Here is a 23754-nt window from a genome sequence, read left to right on the forward strand (position 1 = left end):
ATTGAACATGCGTCTTGCTTGAATGGTTTGAAAGGTGTTTATTGAGCACCTACTATGCCAGGGACTTTGCTTTCTATCCCCCCTTCGGGTCATTCTCGTGACTCTGGGAAATGCACCTGCCCGTTTTATAGGTAAGCAAACCGAGTTCATCAAGATGGTACACTTGCCCAACAGGGTCAGAATTCATATCCAGCCCTGCCCGACACATCGGGGCACATTCGCCCTCTCCAAGCGATACTTCAAGAGCGGTCAGGAGAGCTGGCCTACACCTGTGCCTAACCAAAGCTCCCACGTGAGTCAAAAATCCCAAGGCATTTTTCTCCTTCTATGCATGATGACATATTCCAAATCAGTGGGCGCTCCTGGCAATTTATCCCTGGGAAGACTAGAACTCTCTCTTTCCCTTGCTACCCTGCTCCCTTGATCGCCTTCCCCCTGTACGACCTCTACACCTCCCCTGCAGTAAGGCATTTTGTCCTGACGCTAGGATTAGGTGGACCTCAGACTTGAAACTGTTCTCCCACTCGGGGGAGGAAAACAATTGAACCGCAGCAACAGATTTATGGAAGCTGAAGCCTTATGGAAAAAATTTATATTTCTATGAACCCACATAAATAACACACTTCTTCTTCTTTTTTTTTTTTAGGGTCACCAAAGGGTAAGCGTGAGAGAGATGCAACCAGTTATAATTTGGAAAAGACGCTAAAATGCGCTCAAGATTCACTGTGGTTATTGGACCGTATTTGAGGCTTGCAGAGATTGACAGAGAATACATTCCTCTGAAAAAACCAGCAACTGGAAAGAAAATTCCATCCGCTTTAATATACACCAGGGTTGAGTGTCTGTGCTCGGTTGCGGTGAATGTGCTACATATTTGAATCAACGTACAAGCAGCCGTAAGATGCTTCTCATTTTCCTCCAGTTCTGAATGCTGAATATTGGCTGCAGAAAAGCTTTAATCTGATGAACATCCACTTCTCTGTGTAGTCCCTCTCTATGCCTTTTTATTAGGACCTATGGGATTTCCTTTCAAAACCATTTCAGTTCTGTGGGGAACAAAAAATTTAATATGAAAGGCGCCTGGGTGGCTTAGGCGGTTAAGCTTCTGACACTTGGTTTCGACTCAGGTCATGATTTCACGGTTCGTGGGTTCGAACCCTTGTGTCGGGCTCCGTGCTCAGGGTGCAATTCTCTCTCTCCCTCCCCTTCTGCCCCTGCCTTGCTCGTGCTTTCTCTCAAATAAAATAAACTTAAAAAAATGATAACATGGGTATCTCCTGCTCTGAACCGTGTTATAACATGAAAAGGAACTCTATCTTTTATCATTGGGCTTTTTGGGTTTTTTTGCCTCAGTGATACATTTTTTATCAATTATTAATTAACGTGTGTTTTATTAATTACTCCTCTTATATTCCTCTCTGCCACTTGCGACCAAGAGCTTAGTTATCTAAGTACTAGGATGACTGAATTTAAATGAAAGAGTGCTAGTAATAATAATTTTGAATGAAACATACACAATGTTGTGTAAACAAGTCAGTGAGATATTGAACATATATTCATATTTGTGTACAAAGGGCCGCTGATAGCTTTTCTCTGGACAAATCACCTCTAATAAATGAAGCTGGCAACATAGCAATAAAAAAGCTAATGCAATGCCTGATTGAGTGATTATAGCAGTCTTTTCTGTGTTGGCTAAATTCAGTCATTGTTTCATTTCTACCTCAATATTTCCACTTCACTGTCCTTAATAAGTGGAACCGGGGAGGAGATAGAACGCAGACGTGAGTAGCTGTAACTCTCCTGAATTGCCCCTATAATTGGGTTTATGGAAGGACTTAGATGATATATGTCTTCATGAGGTAACTTTACAGCAGAAATTGTTCATACAGATCATATTATATGAGCTGTAACAGAGAGGCCAACGAAGTGAGCTTAAGGCTGATTTGAGCTTACTTTGGGTTGACCTGGCATTATTTTTATGGATGGTTCTAGTCGGTCTTAGACGTAACACACACTTCTGTGTCTATGGTTGCTATTTTATCAGACAAGTGATGTCATGGTTTGACTCAGATCTTGGTGGACAAGAAAACCATGAGCCAATCTTTTCTTTCTGGAAATACAAATGTTCTCAAGACGCCAGAAAGAATATTACCCGTGCGACAGGTGCAAATATATGGATAGACTCGGAAAAACAAAAAAGAAATGTTTAAATCAACTAAATGGCCCACCCAGGGAGCGCTGACTATGCTCTGTCTGGTTGCTTCATAAAATGGGGAGGATTTCTGTGGCGAGGAGTCTCTGGTATACAGGATGTAGGAAACACCTTTGGCTAAAACATCAGAAACCACAATAACGATTTATTTCTGCGTATTTAAAATGAATTCCTTACACGAGAAGATAAAGGAAAACTACCTCAGGGCTTTTACAACTTGAAAAAAGCCGGAGTCATTTTGAAGCTTTACAAAATTACAATAATGTATCAAGTATCTAATTTGCTTAAAGCCTATTAACCAAATACCTCTTTGTGTCAAAATGCAGTAAAATACACTCATGAAAGTTATGTGGTATCACAAATTGCACATAATGGGGAATCTGTGATGAGCCACAATTTGGCATGATCTGCATTACCTACATTATAGCTCCAGACCCAGATATCGGTTGAAAATTTTTGCTTCTATATGAATGAAGCCCCCTCCAAACTGGGAGACAAAGACACAGAGTAAAAAACAAAACGAAGAGCCCAGCCACTCCTAACTTGGTTTCTGCCTGTTCTATTTCAGTTGAACCCGCTGAACGTGGAGAAATCGTTTCTAGAACTGCGAAGCTTGCCTTATATGAAAGGTGGCTCTGAGTGCCATGCCCAAACTGCCGGTGAAAGTCACTTTTTTTTACTGAAATAGCTGCTTCTCAGCTGATTACAAGGCAGCATCACGACCAGATACAGCAAAGACGTTGCTGGAAGGCAGCATGGTGGGCGATCTGGGGTGAGCTTAGGGCAGCTGGCTCCACAGCTGTGCGAAATGTGTGATTTTGTGGTTTCAGTGGGAGGTAATGATCAGCCCTAGACTTCCTCAGATACACAGGGGACTTTTGAAGCCTCTTCCTCTCGGAAATGGAGATCTTGCCTTGGAAGCTTTGGGTGTGTTGATTAAGGTCAAAACGAGTAATTAGGGCATTCAGTCAGGGAAGGGAGGACAAGGTGGAGGAAACGGAAGGGGAGATTAGAAAAGAGGGATGCATCTGGTTATTCGGTGTGTGCCTAAGACCAAGTTGGACAAAGGCCTTGCAAGGCCAGTCATTCTAGAGGGCAGTACAGTTACTTTTCGTTTCAAAATGACAAACGCTTGTAAAAATTTGAGCACTCTGTCTCTTTTGGATGGATAAGAGTATCCAAAGGCAACCACACGTCATACCATGATGAGAGTTGACATTGAAGGCAGGAACATCACCTACATTTATAAATCGGTAGATGCTGTCGTCAGTCTTTCTGGACTCTTGGGCTGTGTTGAATTTTTTGGCTATGGCAAAGGCCACATTTTCAGTAGAATTAATCTAGTTTTCACATTTTCATTCCAGTGCCTCATTCGTGCCACAGCGAGAAATCTAAAGATGTCCCATTCATCCAGACCACCTCTGTTCCTCGCCTTTGTATATAGTCCTTGGCTATTGGCAAGACATTTTCCCATTTGGTCCTTAAAGTAACAACCAGAATTAGGCAGAGGGTGTTATCTCCGTGTTCGAGGTTGCAAAGATTCAGAGATGGCTTAGCTCGTAAGTAGCAGAGTCCGATTTGGGAATCAGCAAATCTCCAAACCCATCACGGAACACTTATGCCCGTGATTCAGAAATGAGAAGATGCTCCCCCTGACTCTGAAAAGCTAAGATTCCGTGATTTTTGATGTTCACCTGGCCTTCGTGGATGACTTCTCAAACCGAAAAGCTGTGTTCTCTCTCTTTTCTCCCTCCCTCTTTGCCTTCCTCCTTTCTTCCTCCCTTTCTCTGCTCTTTTTTTCCCTTCTCACAAAACACCGCCTCCAAGTTCAGGGGACCACCGGGACGTCCAGTAGCTAGTCTTCTCCATGTGGCCATTTCCATGTGACCCTTGGATATTTCAGAGTTGATCCACTCAACATCAGTCAGAGGATGGGCTGTTTTTAATGTAAGTTTCCTTAACTTTTAGAGTCTGAGGGTGACTTCCTTTCTCATCTTGGGCCTGTCATACTCACTCAGTACTCTAAACAAGGACTGAATAGAGGTGAAATTAGCTAAGAAAACTTGTTCCTTGTCTGAACGTTTATGACTTTGTAGCCATTTGGTCTTAGACGATGTGGTAACCAGAAGGACATCTTCCTTGTTTCCTTTTTCCTTTTCATTCTTTCCTTTTTTTTTTTTCTTTTGGGTAATATTTTGGAAGAATAGAACCAAGATGAGGCAATACACAGAAATGTAATGGAGCTTGCTCTCCACTTTGTGTAATGGGTACTCACTATATGCCAAGTACTATCCTAAGGTTTTCACGTTTGTTTTTTTTTTTTAAGAGAGAGAGAAAGCACGCGAGTGGGGAGAGAGGGGGTCGAAGGGGAGAGACAGAAAGAGAATCTTAAGCAAGCTCAACACAGGACTCCATCCCATCCTTGACGGTGAGATCATGACCTGAGCCGAAATAAGAGTCAGATGCTTAACCGACTGAGCCACCGAGGAGCCCCTAAGTTTTTCACCTTTCATAAAATGATCTGCTCTTCAAAAAAAAAACTCTCCAAGGTGGTCACCATTATTAATTCCATTTTATAGGTGAGAAACTTAAGAGGTTCAATGTCTTGCTCAAGGTCACACGGCTAGTAAATGACAGAGTGGGGATGTGAACCCAGGAAGTCTAGCTCCAGATATACTCACATAACCACTATCACTACCCTGGAAAAGAGAGGATTCTTCCCCACGGCTCTTCTTCCCACTCTGCAGGGCTGCATTATGACTTCCATGGGTCCCAGTCACTTCTGTCTTCGAAAGCCCCTTTCACCACAAAAAATATTAAAAACTATGTATCTATTATTATGTTGGTAGAGAGACAAATATAAACCAGGCTGGATTATACTCATTTTTTCTTCTGACCTTAAAAGAAATGAAAACATTTTCTTGTGAGCCTCAAAAGGTATTGTGAGCCTACTCTACCTAAGAGCGAAGTTGGCCTTGACTCTGGAGCTTTTCTCTTTCATCTTGATTCATGCATGTTGTGAAGAGAATGAATTTACCACATTCTTTGGGGGAATCAAAAAAGATGGGGATTTCCTTGCAAATATTTTTTCTGAGTTCAGAAATAGTGCCTAGAAAGCAATGAGTTAAGTAATGTTTTTAATTTTTTAACTTATTTTTTTTTAAGTTTACTTATTTATCTTGAGAGAGAGAGAGAGTGTGTGTGTGCATGCCTGTGAGTGGGGGAGGGGCAGAGACAGAAGGAGAGAGAATCTCAAGAAGGCTCCGCACTGTCAGCCCAGAGACTGACCTGGGGCTCAAACTCACAAACCACAAAATTATGGCCTGAGCCAAAACCAAGAGTCGGACGCTTAAGCGACTGAGCTGTCCAGATGCCCTGAATTAAGTAATGTTTTTTAAACTGTGGGTTGTAAAATCACTTAGATGGGTCATAACCAGCATTTTTATAATTAGACTATGTTCGAAGGGAATGGATGGGAAGGGAAGGAATAGGGTAATGTAGAAAACATCAGAGTTTATTTGCACATATTAAGGGCATTTTGAGGAATATTTTATTCCAATCATAAATATGCATGTGTCTATGTGACGTTAAAGTGCATTTCTTAATGAGTCCTAGCCAAATATATATATATATTTAATACTGGGCTAGGATCCATTCCTGATTCTCTCTTTTTTTCCCTTAGCCATGATAAGCTTAAAATGTGACTTTATAGCAAAGTTGACTGTATCAGCTTGCTCTCTTGTAAGAAATCGTGGCCATTTAGAATATGGATTTGAGTCATATAAAAGATGATCCAAATTCCATTTCTTCATCTTATTAGCTACATTACCACTGCTAAGTTATTTAACCCCTTTGTGACTTAGTTGCCACATGAATGAAATAAGGATAGTAATAATCACGTAAATCTCATAAGGTCATTATGAGAAATAGATAACCAAGAGTTTACAAAGCCCACGGTACAGTAGATGTTAGCAAACACCCTCTATATGCTGACAACTTAAATATACTTTTTAATGTTTTATTTTATTTTTGAGAGAGAGAGAGCCTGAGTGGAGGAGGGACAAAGAGAGAAGGGGGCAGACGATCTGAAGCAGGCTCCACACTGAGAGCAGCAAGCCCGATGTGGGGTTCAAACTCATGAACTGTGAGATCATGACCTGAGCTGACGTCAGATGCTCAACTCACAGAGCCACCCAGGTGCCCCTTCAACAAATATTTCTGCACCAGACCTCATTTTTAACCTTAGGCATATCTAACTGCTCATCTGATACCTCCACTGGGATGTCTAGTAGGCATCTCACGTTTGACATGTCTGCATTTGAATTTCTGACCACTCCCCCATGCCCCCCAAAGGCCCTTTTATCCTTGTGGTCGCTCAGGCCAAACCTTGGAGGGACTCCTTGCTCCTTTCCTTCTCTTAATAACTCACACTGAACCCATCATGAAAGCTTGTTGGCTATCCTTTCAAATACAAACAGAATCTGACCTCTTCTCACTGCCGCTTCTCTGCCTCGCTGCTTAGCCACCACCATTTTTCTGGGTTACTGAAATCTTCCAAATCAGCTTCCCTGCCTCCTCATGTCCCGCTACCGTCTGCTCATGCCCAGCAGCCCCAGCAATCCTCTTAAAATCTATCTCAGATCGGGTTATTCCTATGCTTAAATCCCTGCATCGTCCCACACTCCACTAAGAGTGTCAAAGTCCACAGTAGCCCCCAGATCCTGTATACTCTGGTCCCTATTCCCTACAAGTTTCTCCAGCCACACTAGGCTCCTCTCCAGGTCTTGAACACACGAGGAACACTCCAGTTAAAGGGCCTTTGCCCTTGCTGTCCTCCACCCATATTGGTAGTGCTCATTCTCTAACCTACTTTGGAGAACATTGTTCACATCCCCTCTTCTCAATGTTGCCTATCCTGCAGCCCATCCCTTTCTTTGCCTCTACATGTCTTGTACGCTTAGCTTGCTTCATTTTTGCCTTAACGTCTAAAATATTCTACGGTGTGTATAAATATTAGCTTGTTTATTGTCCATAACCCACTTTACGAAGTTAAAATTCACAAGGGTTAGATGGGGTTTTTTTTGTTGTGTTTTTGTTTTTGTTTTTTAAGTAGGCTCCACGACGCAGGGCTTGAACTCACGGCCCTGAGATCAAGACCTGAGCTAAGATCAAGAGTCAAATGCTTCACCAACTGAACCAACTGAGTTTGTTTTGATTACTAATATTTCCCAAGTGTCTAAAACATGGCCTAATACATATTTAAGTTCCCAATTAACATTTGTTGAATGAATAAATATTATGACTTCTTACCTTCTTCTACCTCCCCCCTCCCAAAACACAGGGCCCAGATGGAATAAGGAAAATCAAGCATAACACAGCTCTTTCTACACTCTTGATTAAACCATGATTGAGTATTAAACCAACTTGTTATTTGTGTGGTAGAGATCCAGAAATAATGGGCTGTCTATGTCTATAAATGGCAAATAATCACATTGATAAAGTTCAGTATAGTTTCAAAACCAAGATATACATTGAATCCTCATGACTACAATTACAGCCCAAGTATTTACTATTCAAAGATTCTGCTCCTGAATTGTTAGTTTAGGGTACACAAATGAGGCAGAAAGGATCAATAGGAAAACTACAAGCTTTTATACAACACTTGCTTTTATAAATGTTAAATAACTAGTAGTGTGATTATTTCTGTTGTCTTTCGATAGCCTGCGTAGGAAGTCATGCCAATCCATCATCCTTCAATAAGGTCATAAAATTGATTTTGTCTTTTATTTAACTATCCTACGTTATATAAAAGACTTGTAAATTAAAGCAATTAAGATGTCAACATGGCCCACTTTTTTCCCTCCTGAAATCACATCCACTCTATTACCTACTACCAAAGAGGGTGGGGACAGGGATGAAACAAAGGGGGAAAATGCTACAATTCTTCTTGTATCATACGATGAGGAACATGTTGTATCTATTAATAGTTCTTTCAGGGCCTCTTCTGGGTTTTTTTTGACATGATACACTGACTATATGTCTCATTTTTCAACTTATCAAGTCAAGGAGAAAACTAGCTCTATATATTATCTTCAGTTTTCAGTTGTGTTCTAACTCTTGCTTGTACAATAAACAATCATGAATTGAAGTTGCATACGTCAAGGAGTAACTCCATATGTGGTATGAAAATATTTTTGCTTCGCATTAAAATACATGATGGGGTGCCTGGGTGGTTCAGTCAGTTAAGTGCCCAACTTCAGCTCAGGTCATGATCTCGTGGTTTGTGAGTTCAAGCTCCACGACGGGCTCTGTGCTGACAGCTCAGAGCCTGGAGCCTGCTTCGGATTCTGTGTCTCTCTCTTTCTCTACCCCTCCCCCTTCTCAAAAATAAATAAACATTGGGGCGCCTGGGTGGTTCAGTCGGTTAAGCATCCGACTTCAGCTCAGGTCATGATCTCTTGGTCCGTGAGTTCAAGCCCCGTGTCAGGCTCTGTGCTGACTGCTCAGAGCCTGAAGCCTGTTTCAGATTCTGTGTCTCCCGCTCTCTGACCCTCCCCCATTCATGCTCTGTCTCAAAAATAAATAAACATTAAAAAAAATGTTTTAAATAAATAAACATTAAACAAATTAAAAATAAAATAAAAGAACTGTATAAAAATATATTGTTTTGCACCTATTTTAACCAACAGTTTATTTGTTCCTATCAGCACATATGCCTCTGAAGAAGGAAAAAAGTTCTCTGTAGGCCATGGCCAGGTTTTACAGTTAGAACCTAGAAGATAGGATTATTCTATCTGTGAATTCCAAAGGCATGTATTTACCTTCTCCGGTAATTTAAAAGGATAAAGGGAAAATATAGATCTTATAACCTATTCATTTTAATTACAAAAGAGAACAGGAAACACTTAAAATGCCAATTAGAAGACTAGATTAATATTTAGTTTTCTCACTTTCCATTTATTGCTCAGATTTCGCCAATACCTTTTTCAATCATACAACAAACATTTACAAAGCATCAACTGTGTTAAAGACTCTAATCTCTGAATATTCAAATTTAAAACATTCTAATAAAGACGGTGTATGTAAATGTACCTCCTAGCACATTATTAACTATTAAGAAGTAATTATTATGATTAATATTAATTCTTTTACTTAAGCTTATTTTCATAACTTTGCTGTGATCAAATATTTAAATCACTGCTATAATTACGTTATTCTACTATATGTTTTATACCATAAATAAGACTGCATATAAAAATCGGTGAATACCCAGTAGTACAGCTAGAGTTGGAAGAACCAGTTATTCACAGGTTTTTAGATTAATGACTTCCTTTTATTTTTTTAATTTTTAAATATTTTATTTTTTCTTTCTTTCTTTATTTTTTTAAAAACGTTTATTTATTTTGGGGACAGAGAGAGACAGAGCATGAACGGGGGAGGGGCAGAGAGAGAGGGAGACACAGAATCGGAAACAGGCTCCAGGCTCTGAGCCATCAGCCCAGAGCCTGACGCCGGGCTCAAACTCACGGACCGCGAGATCGTGACCTGAGCTGAAGTCGGACGCTTAACCGACTGCGCCACCAGGCGCCCCGATTTTTTCTTTATTTTTAATGTTTATTTGTTTATTTTGAGAGAGAGAGATTGAGAGAGAGAGAGAGAGAGAGAGAGAGAATGCACATGTGAGTGGGGAAGGGGCAGAGAGAAAGAGAGAATCCTAAGCTGGCTCTACACTGTCAGCACAGAGCCCAACGTAGGGCTGAAACCCACAAACCCTGAGATCACGACCTGAGCTGAGATCAAGAGTTGGACACTTAACTGACTGAGCCACGCAGGCACCCTGAGACTTCCTAGATTTTAAAATCGAAATCCGTCATCTAAGGGCCGAGTGAACGAAGCCTAGAAAAATTAAATGTCTTGTGCCTGGTCTTAGAGGCAGAGATGCATTAAAATCAAGTTTTTCTGATATTTTTCATATAAAACACACTTTCATGGTCTTCCATGAAATCTCTCTCTCTTTCTCTAAATACATATACATGTATGTGTATATATATATATATATATATATATATATATAATTACAGACAAACTAAATAAGTAACATATCAGTTAGTGATAAGAGAATAGTAATGTAATCCTTAGATGTTAAAAAGAATTTAATAATGTCCAGACCAGAGATCCCAAGAAAATTTAACCATGTAACACAGATTTAGTGTTCAAGGTGTCTCAGAAACGTATGGATTGTTGTTGAAACAAAAATATTGTAAGCAGTCAAGTTAAATATTAACACCAAAGGGCTTCCTACTTCTTCATATTGTTAATTATTTACTTTCCCTTACTTTGTTTATATTATTTATATTATTTGGAGTGGTCTTCATCGGTACCATCTGAATGCATTACATAATGAGATTACCAGGTTGGTTAGCTTTAAGAACAGCAAAGGAGGAGGGCAGACCCTCAGAGGGCCCCGTAATAGAGGCTTCTGGTCAACTACACGGCCTTCCAGTTGGATTGTGGCTACTGAATGTGAGAAGCCATCAGTACTTTCAAGGAGATTTGGGGCTTATAAAATAAAAGCCAGACCCATGTGATCTACGTTCACTTTGAAATCAGTAACAAAAAAACATTGTGAGGGAGACACTGGCATTCTTCAGGGAAAGAGTGAAGGAAGATGCTTACCAAGACCTTCGCATTGGTTGAACAATCTCGGTTCAGTGTGACAGTATTCCCGATTTTGCCTAGGGACAGTTCTCATTGCTAAGTGATGATCTCGCATTCTGGGCAGTCACTTCTCAGTATCATAGATTTTCATACTGTAACTAAGAGATAAAGATCTTCCTCCTCAAGAAAGTTAAGAAAGAGATCCCCTGAGACCAAGGTTATACCCTAATCTGGCTGACCCATCCATTCTTACAGGTGGCCAAAACAAGCCAATTGTGACTGCCATTACCCTCTGTGCCTGGAAGAGTGGAGAAGACCAACGGAAATCAGAAATAGCTCTCCTTGGTTTACATCAGAAACAAAAACTAATCTTGAAGTCCCAAGGACGACGGGCATTCTGAAGCTGACCATGCCATTAGCTTAAAATCTACTCCATGCCAAAAACAATTCCGAAATGTCAACAAAGGTTAAATGTCCTTATGATTAGAGAAGTACTTATTTTTTCTCAAGAGTGGCCCAATACTGGTTTTGGGATTTAAACAATCCTAAATCATCAGCGTGACTAGCTTTCCCGCTTTTGACACGCCTTTAAGAAATTTTAGATGGGCTTAACTTTTTATTTACCACAACATTTCCATTCATTTCAGCGTGTAACTGCCGAGAACTTTTCAGTTTCAGCACCCTCTAGGTAGCAAATACCCTTCTACATACTGTCAATATAAAGATAAATAAAACACACTAGCCTATAGGAAAACATCCTCCAGACAGGCTGCAACTCTTCAGGGCACCCACTTCAATGCAGTGAATGCATGACCTCATAAGGCAGGGTAAGTTCTCACAAGCTAAATGTCAATGATGTTCATTACTAAGTGAGAACACAATTAGAAACACTTGCTACTAATAGTGTGAACATACTCTTCTGTTACACGATGTCCTTATAACACATTTTAATTTCTCAGGGAAAAAAAAAAAACCTCTTTCAATGTTTTAAATGAGGTCTGATGTGTCTGTGTAAGTTTCAGCAAATACATTGGCTTAATTTTCTCTACCGTCAGCAAATAACCATTATCACAGTTAGCATAATATACTAAGTGCTGAATAGAAGTTAAAAACCAACAAAAGGGTCTCTTTGAGAAGAATGGAAGTCACGGTTCGGAAAATCCCGATTCTATACTCCGTCAGTTTATGCTGAAACTTGGAGTTTGCATCTTCATAAAGTGATGAAAGACCCACATTTTGGTGCTATTCTTTGACTGACTTGGGACTGGTAGGTGAAGGAGTATAGCCTTCACTCAAGCTGTGGAGTTATTTCTGAAATGATATTATTAAGTGCCCTCAGGGACAGGATATAGTTGAAAGGATGCATAAGTATTTAATTAGTATTCAAAATGCCCAGTACACGTTATTTGGCAACTATACAGGTTAGCTGAAGGGAGTTGGTGCCCAAAATGATTTCGTGATATCCAAATAAAATGAACATATGTATATTTATTCCATGAAGCATTACTAAACCTCTAAAATATTAAACATGTACTTCTATATAATGAGTGGGTGTGAGAAAGCAAATATTAAACATAAATGGTTTAAACCAAGAAAGGATTTCTCTGGAAAGAATAAACACTAAGTGACTGGGGGGTAGAAGAAGAGTGGGAATAAAGGGCAAACGAAATCTTCCTTGCTTAATTGTTTATAAATTGTTACGAGACAAAGTTCTCTCTATGCCCAAATTATGTAATTTACCCGAAGTGTGCAGGCTCCTCTGTTCAGCAACGCTGATAACGACACTAATAGTTTAATTACAACTTGCTGCTCAAGGAGATAAACAAGGCTGTTTGCTTTTTAAACCAGGGGTTACAATTACTTTTAAACGCGGGGGAAAGGCACATCTGTGAGTAGATCTTACTATGTCAGGAAAGCAACCAGAAACCAGCTGGAAAATAAACAAAGCGCCAGGAGTGAACAGCCTGTGCAAAATTAGAGCAGAACTGCCTGATTTGAGCAGTGGAGCAGTAGGCGTGAGGCGTAGTAAACAGGCGGCAAATGTAGGTGGGCAGGGATAGAAAAGTTTTTGGTGACTAGATCTCCTGAGTTTTCCCTGGGATTCCATCACTGGGAGGGACTGGGCACCCCTCCCTCCCCTGTCTTGTTTATAGTCACATCTCTGTCACACAGTCCTTCGTTTCAGCACCACCGAGGAAGGACAGCTCCCCTATCTGCAGAACACCGTCCACTGCCACTGCTCTCCCTTCTCTACCAACATCCTCTGGATACACTTTCTCTTTCTTGCTGGTGTCTCTCTTGATTTTGCTTTTAGGGAGATGCTAAGGGGCATATAGAAGAGACTGGGACCTTGTTGGGCTTGTTTATTTCCAGAGAAAAGACAGACAAGTCTTGTCTGAAAAGTCCAATCTTTTAACTGGCCTCCAGAGAAATTTAACCAGAATAAAAGACGGCAAGTCACTGGGTTTAATCTGGTGGCGAAATGGCTCAACTCTCTCAGTAGTAGCTGAAACTTGAAGCCTTCTTTTAGTGTTTTATTTTATCGTTTGGTTGTTAAAAGTAAAACAAGGTAAATAACCTTTACTAACTGCCGCTCTAGCCCTTTCCTCTCCTGTGCTGAGACAAAGACACTCAGGGAATGTACCAGAGTTTGGTAGCAAAGGGGTCAGTGGTACAATTTCTGAAATCACTCAGCAAGAAAACAATCTCAGTCATAAAAGAAACTCTTCTCTGTCCTTCTGAAGACCCCTCACAACCATATCCTGAATCCTGAATCAAGGATTAACAGTTCCAAAGTGAGACCACAGGCTACACAGCATGCCACAAAAATTGCCAAAGCTTCTCCCAATAAAGTCCTCATTTCCCCAGCACTAAATCCAGAGGAAAACATTTTAGGAGTGACAAGAAAACATATGATTAAAAACCCAAATCACCAAGACAGGAAAATGTAACACTCCAACCAAGTTGGCTGCTCTGATCCTTTCAGTTACCCTTCTAGTCATGACGATATGGTTCCTTAGCCAACACATCTTGTTTCTCTATTCAGAGTTTTTTCTCTTTTGTCCAAACTTCTCAATAGTGTATAAAATACTCATCATGTGAAGGTTCTCTTTGCTCCAACACATGCACACAACATACTTTCATTCAGTTCCATTTTCAAGGAGTTAGTTTCCTAAAGAAAAAGGTATTATCTGGTTTTTAAACTTATTTCGAGGGATAGTGTTCAGGAAAATTCCCTCACTCTTTTTGCAACGGATTTGCTAGAACACTGAGGGACTCTAAAAACGAAGAGACACAGCTGGGGTGGTGGCTTAGGAGTCATTCAGAAAAGGCAGCACTATGAAGTTATTGTTGAACAACTTCTTCTTCCCGATGATGGTGACCATCTGCTACTAACAGGGGTGATGTCTGCCTATGAATCCGGAGAAGCAGCAGCAGTGGGGACAGCTGACACTGGGCGCTTCTCATCAAGTAAGCCTGAGAGGTCTCTCAACTGAAGCATGTTGACTCTCTGGATCCCTCAGTCCTCTCTATTGCCCCTTCCTTTCTTCTTCCCTCCCTCCCTTCCTCTCCCTCTTTCTTCTTTTCCCCCTCCCTCCCATGACCCCTTCCTCCCTCCCTGTTTACCCTCCTCCCTCCCTCCTCTCTCCCTCCTTTACCTCAGTTGCCCTTTTCACTTAATTCCATCTGGGCCACTTTGAGCACCAGTACCAGTGACAGAATCAGATCACCTAACATGTATCCAACAGACAATGTTATTATTATTATTATTATCATCCTTCGGGTTGCTCTCCAACTGCTAGGTGGGAAGATAAGGTCCCGGTTGGTAGCTGTCAACCCCACACCCTCTCACCCCTCCAACACCGCAGCAGTGGCATCAGCCCAGCAAAATCACCAGCCCGAATGTCACCAACAAGTTCCACCCTGTAGGAGCCCTGCCAGCACACCTCCCTGGCAGAGCCTTGCCAGACCCTCCGCCCACAGCCAGTGCACTCGCAGCCCGATCCAGCTCTGGGTTATTCCTATGATCATTGTTATCACTGACAACACTTTCTTCTCCTTATGGAAAGGGGAAGCCCGCGTGTGACTCCAGGGCGGATGTAGAGCTCCACGCACTACCCTCCCCCACCTCTGCAACACACGCGCGCGCGCGCACACACACACACACACACACACACACACACACACACACCCCTCCGCACACCGGCGACACAAAGAGCGAGTGAGCGAGCCCGGCGTCCGGCTGGGTAGGGAGGGGAGCGGGAGGGAGGACCCCGCCGGGAGGGGGACACCCCAGGAGGGGCAGGGGGCTGAGCCAGCCGGCGTGGAGGGAAGGGAGGCGAGGAAGCGGGGTGGGGGAGAGAGCGAGGCGAGAGGGTCGTCCCTACCTGCCCCTAGGTTGAAGGAGATCCTGGCTTCGGCGAGGTACGGCGTGTCGCTCTTGGAGCGGACTCTTCTGATGGGCCGCCGGTCTATATCATCCTCCGAAGATGCCGCCATTAATGTGGGAGGCAGGAGCAGGGTCGCCCGGCGAGCTGAGAGGGAGAAGGAGACGGAGAGAGAGAGGGAGAGAGAGGCGGAAAAGGGGAGGAGGGGAAAGGAAGAGGCTCACGCACGGGGAGGGGGAGGGGAGAGGGGGAGGGGAGAGGAAGGGAACGGGACGGGGAGGGAGGGGGGAAAGAGGGGAAAGAGGAAAAAAAAAGAGGGAGAGAGAAAGAAAGAGAGCAAAGGAGAGAAAAGGGTGAAGGGAGACAAAGAAAATCCGTTAAGGATTCGTGGACTGGAGCAGAGATCAGGCTGTCTATCCCTGGCTTGCGCCCAGGGCTCCCCTAACTCCTCTTGCAGCCACAGGGCCAATGGGTCAGTGTTCCCGGACTGACACCCCGCCTCTGCCCGCAGCCCCGGTTCTCAGCTGTTGGCACAGATAGGCCAATGCGAAAGGGAAGGCTCCAAAGCAAAGATGCCCAGTCAGCACTGTGCCCTCTCCCGCCAAACGCACTTACTCTGCTCTTCAAGTGCACGCTAGGGTCTCCTTAACCCACAGCGTTCTCTAGACTGAGGATGCCTGGCCAGACACACCAACTTCGGCTTTCCTTGTGTGGATGGAATTACTACCGTTGGGGTGCAAGCCTGGGGGGGGGGGTCATGGAGGAGGGCACTGCCCCCAGGGCACCCCTCTGCTCCCCTTTCCCAACCCAGAGCTCAAATAAAGATGCAACCTGGTCTGCAATCCTCAGAAGCTTTCTCACCAGCCCCATTGAACCCTAGATGTGGAGGGAAACGAAAAGTCTGTACAAGTTTGGGAGCACTTTGGCAGTAAAGTTTCCAGAGTTGGGACTTTGAATGTAGACCAGGCATACCCACCCAGAATTGAGGGACCCTCTTTGACAGCCACTAACTTCTAGGACGTGCTTGTGTCCACGTAAGTACCTATTCATTTTAACCTTCAACACTCTCTTCATGTGGTGACTTAGAGGACAAAGAGTCACAGTCTCTGTAACCCAGTGCCATTGTTTTTGAAGGAGAGGTAAAGATCAAGGACAGGCTACATTTCTTTGAAAGTTTGCACTGCAAACTTCCCACGTTACCCAGCACGGAAGGAAGTAGAAAGGTTTCTGGAGTGTGACTGAAAATGGTCTGATGCTCCTGCTGAATCTATTGATGGGCTATACCCTTTGATGTCTGCCTTTCTACAGCCTCGGTCACTTGGTCTTTTTTGTGGCCCGATGTTGCCACTCATCTTTCTAGCAAGAGCTCACCTGGAGTACACAGATAAATGCTGCCTTGATTCTCTCCTGGCTACAAAGGAAATCTCAATGTCAAGTCATACCCTTCAATCTCAGAGGAGGAAACGCTGCCCCATCTCTGCAAGACTTCCCTCTGCACTTCAGGGGTCAGTGGGAACTCTCATGAACTCTCATCTCCTGCTCTTACGCTCTAGAATCTTCAGTCTCTCCGCACGGGTTTTTGACTTCCCACATGGAGAATAACTCTTCACCTTGGGAAAAATACATCTGCCCTTGGCCTCACTGCTTCCTGAATCCCCACCACACTATTTCCTTCCCCTTCTGCTTCACCCTCCCACTGAACTTTTGCCCCACAGCAAAAGCCCCACAGGCTCCATTTCTTCACCCTCAACCCCCTCTGTCATCCCCACTGCTGGTTCCTATCCCCCCTCCCACACAAGCAATGCTATTTTAAAGGTCATCGTGTCCTTCTAACAGTTAAATCCATTTCTGTCTTGCCTTCTCTGAAGCGTGTAGTAAACTATTCTTTTGAACCAGTCTCCTCCATTGGCTTTCAGTACCAGGCTTCCTCCTGAATCGCTCAATTTCTGATTGTTCGCCAAGTATCTGCAGTGTTAATTTGAAATTGCTTATCCCGGCATTCAAGGCCGTTCACAACCTGACTCTAATATGTTTTTCCAAACTTGTCTCCCATTGTTCATTCCAGTCTGCCCAGATTTCTCCCAGCGAGTCTGGCTCATTTCTGCATTTGTGTCTTGGCTTGGGCCACACACCACAAATTTCTTCCCTGTAAACTTCGCATGTTCTCCCTCAGGAATGTCAGATAACTGGCCCACTAGCCTTTGGCATAGGACATAGTAAATGCTAAATAGATTTTTTTTTAATAAAAGAAAGGAGGAGAGGAAGAAAGGGAGAGAGGAAGGAGAGAAGAGAAACAAGGAGTCGTTACATGAGTGATGAGTAGCTGAATTTGGGAATCAAATCCTTGTCTGTCCGATTTTTAAATCCTGTGCCCTTAACCAGTATATCGATTTGCTAAGTACATACATTTGGTTGACTGGCCACATTTAAAATTCACTTTTCTATGACATTTGCCTAATTATTATGGCCCGCTTATCTCTGTTAAACATAGATTCAAAATGGATACTTCCTCTCTCAGGAGACACAACCAGGGTATTTGGCTCATCAGATGAACCATGAAGGTGAGTGCTTTTCAATGGCTAGACAGGCTGCAAACCAATATTATGATTGTGACATTTAGGTTCAGGCTCTTAAGGAAGTGGAAACATAAGGAAATAAATGCCAACAATTCTGAACACTGTGTAAACTCTACCTCTCTTGAATGAAGGCAGTGCCACTAATTGTTCAAAATATTTGGGATTCTCCATCCCCTTATATTTTCATTCATCAGCCGTGTCTTTGAAAAAAAAAAAAAACCTGGGGTGCCTGGGTGGCTTAGTCGGTTGAGCGTTGGACTCTTGATTTCGGCTCAAGTCATGATCTCATGGTCGTGAGATCACGCCCTGTGTCGGACTTCATGCCTGGGTATGGAGCCTGCTTGGGATTCTCTCTCTTCCTCTCTCTCTCTCTCTCTCTCTCTCTCTCTCTCACTCTCTCTCTCTGCCCTTTCCCTGCTCTCTCTCTCTCTCTCAAAATAAATAAATAAACATTAAAAAATTATGGGGCGCCTGGGTGGCTCAGTCAGTTGAGCGTCCGACTTCAGCTCAGGTCACGATCTCGCGGTCTGTGAGTTCGAGCCCCGCGCCGGGCTCTGGGCTGATGGCTCAGAGCCTGGAGCCTGCTTCTGATTCTGTGTCTCCCTCTCTCTCTGCCCCTCCCCTGTTCATGCTTTGTCTCTCTCTGTCTCAAAAATAATAAACATTAACAAATTTTTAAAAAATATTAAAAAAAAAACAATAAAGCCATTTGCAGAAATACCTAGCCTTAGCTTTCCCTGTGTTTCTTTGATTTTACATTTAATGTTTCTTAATATAGAAAGTACATCTTTGGATTACTATATCTTCTTCTTTTGACATTTTAGGAGATTAAGAGCTTAACATTGCTACTACTTGAGGTATCCCTTTCTTTAAAGGAGTCTAAGTGTACTTTCATAAGATTTTATTATGGTCATTTTATGATTGAAATAATTCTCGCTAGACCTACTTTTGATAAAAATGACATAAAAATACTACGTCTACCTACCTGTTCTTGAATTATTTTATCATATTTTTAAATTTTTTTAATGTTTATTTATTTTTGAGAGGCAGTGAGAGACAGAGTGTGAGTGGGGGAGGGGCAGAGAGAGGAGACACAGCATCTGAAGCAGGCTCCAGGCTCCCTGCTGTCAGCACAGAGCCCCAGGTGGTCTCACAGAGCCCACAAACAGCGTGATCATGACCTGAGCCAAAGTCAGGCCCTTAACCGACCGAGCCACCCAGACATCCCTTTTAGCATAGTTTTATCTTCCAGTTTTGGACTTCCCCAGTGTACTGTCCCCTCTCTCTCGCCTAGGTTTTCCCATTCTCTGTTCACGTCGCCTCTTTTCGCACCTCTTTCGTGCAATTCGCTTACAAAATCAATTCCATTTCACGGATCTCCCTCTTATCCGGTCTGAGGACTCACTTTCGTGGGTTTGTCCCTTCTTGCTTCTCTGGGATTCCTTTCATAGACATGATCTCTTCTCATAAACTACCTGAGTGACATAAGGGAGGAAGCACTGTGGTGGGGATCCGGGATGCTGGGTTCTGTGCATCTCACCAGACAACACTGGACATCGCTCACTCTACCAAAATGGATCTCAGTCACTTCAGCTTGAAAAATACCAGAGTCAGATAACGTGATCTTAAGGCCCTGCCTGGCTCTAATACTCTAGGATATTTGCAGCTATTTTTGTATCTCCTTTCCATAAATATCCATGGCATATTTTACCTCTGGATCTCAGAAAATACATTGTCCCTTTGATTTGCAACTAATCATATTTAGGAAACCACATGGTATCCATGTTTGTCTCAAGTGATTTCATATGATTCAAGTCTATTTTCTACACCTGTGCATCCTTTAGAATCTGGGTTTTTTCCTCATAGTGTTTCCATCATGTGGCAACACCCATATGACTGATTGCGTGTGCACATGTGGGGGTTTGGGTGTGTATTCAGAAAGAACTGAATTCAACTGTGATCTCAAGAACTTTTGAATATATATATTTTTTTAATTTTTTTTAACGTTTATTTATTTTTGAGACAGAGAGAGACAGAGCATGAACGGGGGAGGGTCAGAGAGAGGGAGACACAGAATCCAAAACAGGCTCCAGGCTCTGAGCTGTCAGCACAGGGCCCGACGCGGGGCTCGAACTCACGGACCGCGAGATCATGACCTGAGCCGAAGTCGGCCACCCAACCGACTGAGCCACCCAGGCACCCCAAGAACTTTTGAATATATTTTTAAAAAGCTTGCTTCTTTTCGAGTAGACTCCTGACCCAGGATGAGGGTCTTTTTCTTTTCTAAAACCAGCCAACATTTTAACACTGAAGACCCTTCCGTGCGTGTGGTATCCACCGTGAGAAACAGAAAAAGAGAAACAATTTGGTGGTCAGAAAAGTAGTATTTTGTGTATCCTTCACTGGCATGGAAGAGGATAAAAGTGGGAAGAGAAGGGAGAACGAAAGAGCAATATTCCATCCTAATCAAGAAAACTCTTTAGGTGAGTGAAGCTTTAAAAATATTACTCAAAGTGTGTTTCTAGGACACCCCTACATCGATATCACCTAGAATACTTGTTACAGTGTAGATTTTCCAGGCCCCCAACCTGGACCTACTGAATTTTGAGGGGATGAGAACTCGTTCCTTAGATTTTCAAAAGGCTCCTAAGTCCATTCTTACCACTTGTATTCACAATAATACCGGAGGTCTTGGTCAATGCAGTGAGTGAAGTCAAAGGAAAGAAATTAAAAAGATATAATGATTGGAAAACAAGAATAAACTGGTGATTAGTTGAATATGTTGGGATTGTGTACACATAGAAACCATAAGAATCCAGGCTCTTAGAAATAATGCCTGCATTTGACAACATTAGTGATACGATGGCAGTATAAAACACCAATTTTGTTTCAACATACTGGCAAAATCAGAAAATGGAATTTAAAAAGAACTATTTACAATAGTGTCAAAACCATCAAATGCTTATGAATAAATCTCACAAAAGATGAGCAGCATCTCTACACGAAAAACTACAAAACATTCCTGGAAGAAATTAATCAGACCCAAATAAATGAGGAATGGTATGACTAAACCATTCTCATGCTCATGAATTACAAGACACGCTATGTAAAAGCATTGGTCTCTTCAAACCGATCTATAGATTCAATGACATTCCAGTTCAAATCCATTTTTTTTTCATTGACAAGCTGATTCTAAAATTTATATGAAAATGCAAAGGGATGAGACTAGTCTTATCATGACAAAGAAAATAGCTGTGGAGGATTTGCCGTAGAAGATATCAAGACTTATTATAAAGATATAGAATTCAAAAACAAAATAAGATAATTAGACAAATGGAAGAGAACAGAGAATTTTAAAATGGACCCAGAGATAAACAGTTGCCTGATTATGACAAGAGCCCCACTGCAGTATTATAGGGTAAAGATGGATTTTTCAATACATAGTGCTTGAACACTTGGATATTCACATGGTGGAAGAAAACAAACTTTGATCCCTATCTCACACCATACAAATTCAATTTCAAGTGGATCATGGACCTAAATGTGAAAGGTAAACAACACAGTTTCTAGAAGAAAATTTTTTCATAGAATATTTTATGACTTCATCAAAGATTTTTAAATAGGACATGAAAAGCACTAACCATAAAAGAACAAACAGGCATGTTGACGCTATTAAAACTAAGAAATTTTGGGGGCGCCTGGGTGGCTCAGTCGGTTAAGCATCCGACTTCAGCTCAGGTCACGATCTCAGGGACCGTGAGTTCGAGCCCCACGTAGGGCTCTGGGCTGATGGCTCAGAGCCTGGAGCCTGCTTCCGGTTCTGTGTCTCCCTCTCTCTCTGCCCCTCCCCCGTTCATGCTCTGTCTCTCTCTGTCTCAAAAATAAATAAACGTTACAAAAAATTTTTAAAAAAATTAAGAAATTTTGTTCATCACAAGATACAATTAAGAATACAGTATACCAAAAGATGTGGGATATGCAGCGAAAACAGTGCTGATGGGGGAATTTAGAGCACTAAATATTTACATTAGAGAAGAGGAAAAGTCTCAAGTCAATAATCCTACCTTAAGAACTTAGAAAAAGAAGAGGAAAGTAAATCTAAAGTGAGTAGAAGAGCTAATAAAGATAAGAGCATAAGTCACTGAAATTGAAAACATGAAAACAACAAAAAAGTAAATGAAACAAAAAGCTAATTCTTCAAAAAAAATTGATTAACTTCTAGCAAGCCTAGCGGTGATAAAAATAGAGAAGATACAAATTACTATTATCAGAAATCAAACTGGGGTAATCATTATAGATCCTATATCTATTAAAAGGATAATAAGAGAATACTACAAACACGTGTATGCACACATATTCAATAGCTTAGCACAAATAAACTACATGCATTCTTCTTAATTAAAGAAAAGACAGAGGTGCCTGGCTGACTCACTCGGTGGAGCATGCAACTCTTGACTTTGGGGTTGTGAGTTCAAACCCTACATTGAGTGTGGAGATTTACCTGAAAAATAAAATCTTTAAAAAAATAAAGAAAAGACATCAGTAGGAGAGTGGAAAGGCAAGCCACAGACTGGGAGAAGATATTTTCAGTTTTATATACAACAAAGGACTAGTAACCAGAATATATAAAGAACTTCTAAAACAAGAATGAAAAGACAGACAATTCAATATCTTTTAAAAAAAATGGACAAGAGACTTGAATAGACCCTTCACCCACAAGAAAATCCAAATGGCCAGTAAGCATAAGAAAAAATGCTCAGAATCATTACTTAGAGGTAAATTCAAATAGAAACCTCAATGAGATATCATTACACATCCACCAATTTGGGTAAAACTTAAAAGTCATCCAATGCCAACTTGGTGAGGATGTGGAAGAATTAGAGCTCTCATGAAAGCTGGTGGGAATGTGAACTTGTAAAACCACTCTGGAAAGCTGTTTACACACACAGTATACATAAACATATACTCAAATATGCACACAAATACTCTATGACCCAAACAAGCAGGTCCATAACAGATGTATTCATAATGGCCCGAAACTGAAAACACCCAAATGGCCATCAACAGAAAAATGTACAAAACTGTGTGGAGTATCTTCATTACAATGTCATACATTATGGAAATGAAGAAAGAACAAACTATCACTAGAAGCAACAAGATAGATGAATCTCATAGGCATAATGTTGAACAAAAGAAGCCAGACCTAAAAAAGTATATGTTGTATGAATACGTATGTATTCCATTTATGTGAAGTTTGAAAAAAAAAAAAAGAAAGAAAGCGAATATACAGTAATAGGAGGTTAATTAAAAAGATAATTCTTGGAGGGGGCACAAAGGAACATTTTGGGATGTAGGCAAGAGTCTATATCTTGATTTGAGTGGTGATTATATCTTTTAGAAAAGGTAATTACTTTTGTAAAAGTTCATCAAATTATACATTTCATATTTGTGCATATCACTATATATATTATATACCAGTAAAAATAAATCTTTGAAAGCTTTCAGCTTACAAAATTATGCTTGCTTTAGTAAAAATTTACTATACGTTTAGAAATAAAACTTACACATTATTATATAAACAAATATATCCTGGAGAATATGATAGAATGTGGAGTAGTGTAGTTATTTGGCACCAACTATTATCAATTTAAAAATAAATGCACAAGCTCTTTTTGAAAGTTAAAATGCTTCCAGCTTATTAATACGCACAAATAAATGTGATAATCCTTGCCTTTGAGTACCAAATATTTACAAAACCACACTATTATGACAATTAATTTTGATCTGATTAATTAAAATAGGTTCCTAATGACTTGGGCCATCTTTGTGAAGATCAACATTCCACTACCCCCCAATTCCGTAGGGTGGTTTTTTTTTTTTCCTGTCTCAGTCTTAGTTTTGGGATATCATCATATCTATC

The 23754-nt window shown here is 41.5% G+C and overlaps 1 protein-coding gene across 1 annotated transcript in view; it reads right to left on the bottom strand.

The window, feature by feature from the left end:
• Nucleotides 1-6870: 6870 nt before the first annotated feature.
• The window catches only part of LOC125166393 (phosphatase and actin regulator 1-like), a 43791-nt gene continuing 26907 nt past the window's right edge, over nt 6871-23754 (bottom strand). The window contains exons 2-3 of the mRNA XM_047860330.1: nt 15259-15405; nt 6871-6995 (exon numbers count right to left, since the gene is read on the bottom strand). Coding sequence (XP_047716286.1) covers nt 6871-6995; nt 15259-15405 — 272 coding nt within the window. The remainder of the gene's footprint in view (nt 6996-15258; nt 15406-23754) is intronic.

The sequence above is a fragment of the Prionailurus viverrinus genome, chromosome B2, assembly GCF_022837055.1.
Source record: "Prionailurus viverrinus isolate Anna chromosome B2, UM_Priviv_1.0, whole genome shotgun sequence".
Taxonomy (NCBI): Eukaryota; Metazoa; Chordata; class Mammalia; order Carnivora; family Felidae; genus Prionailurus; species Prionailurus viverrinus.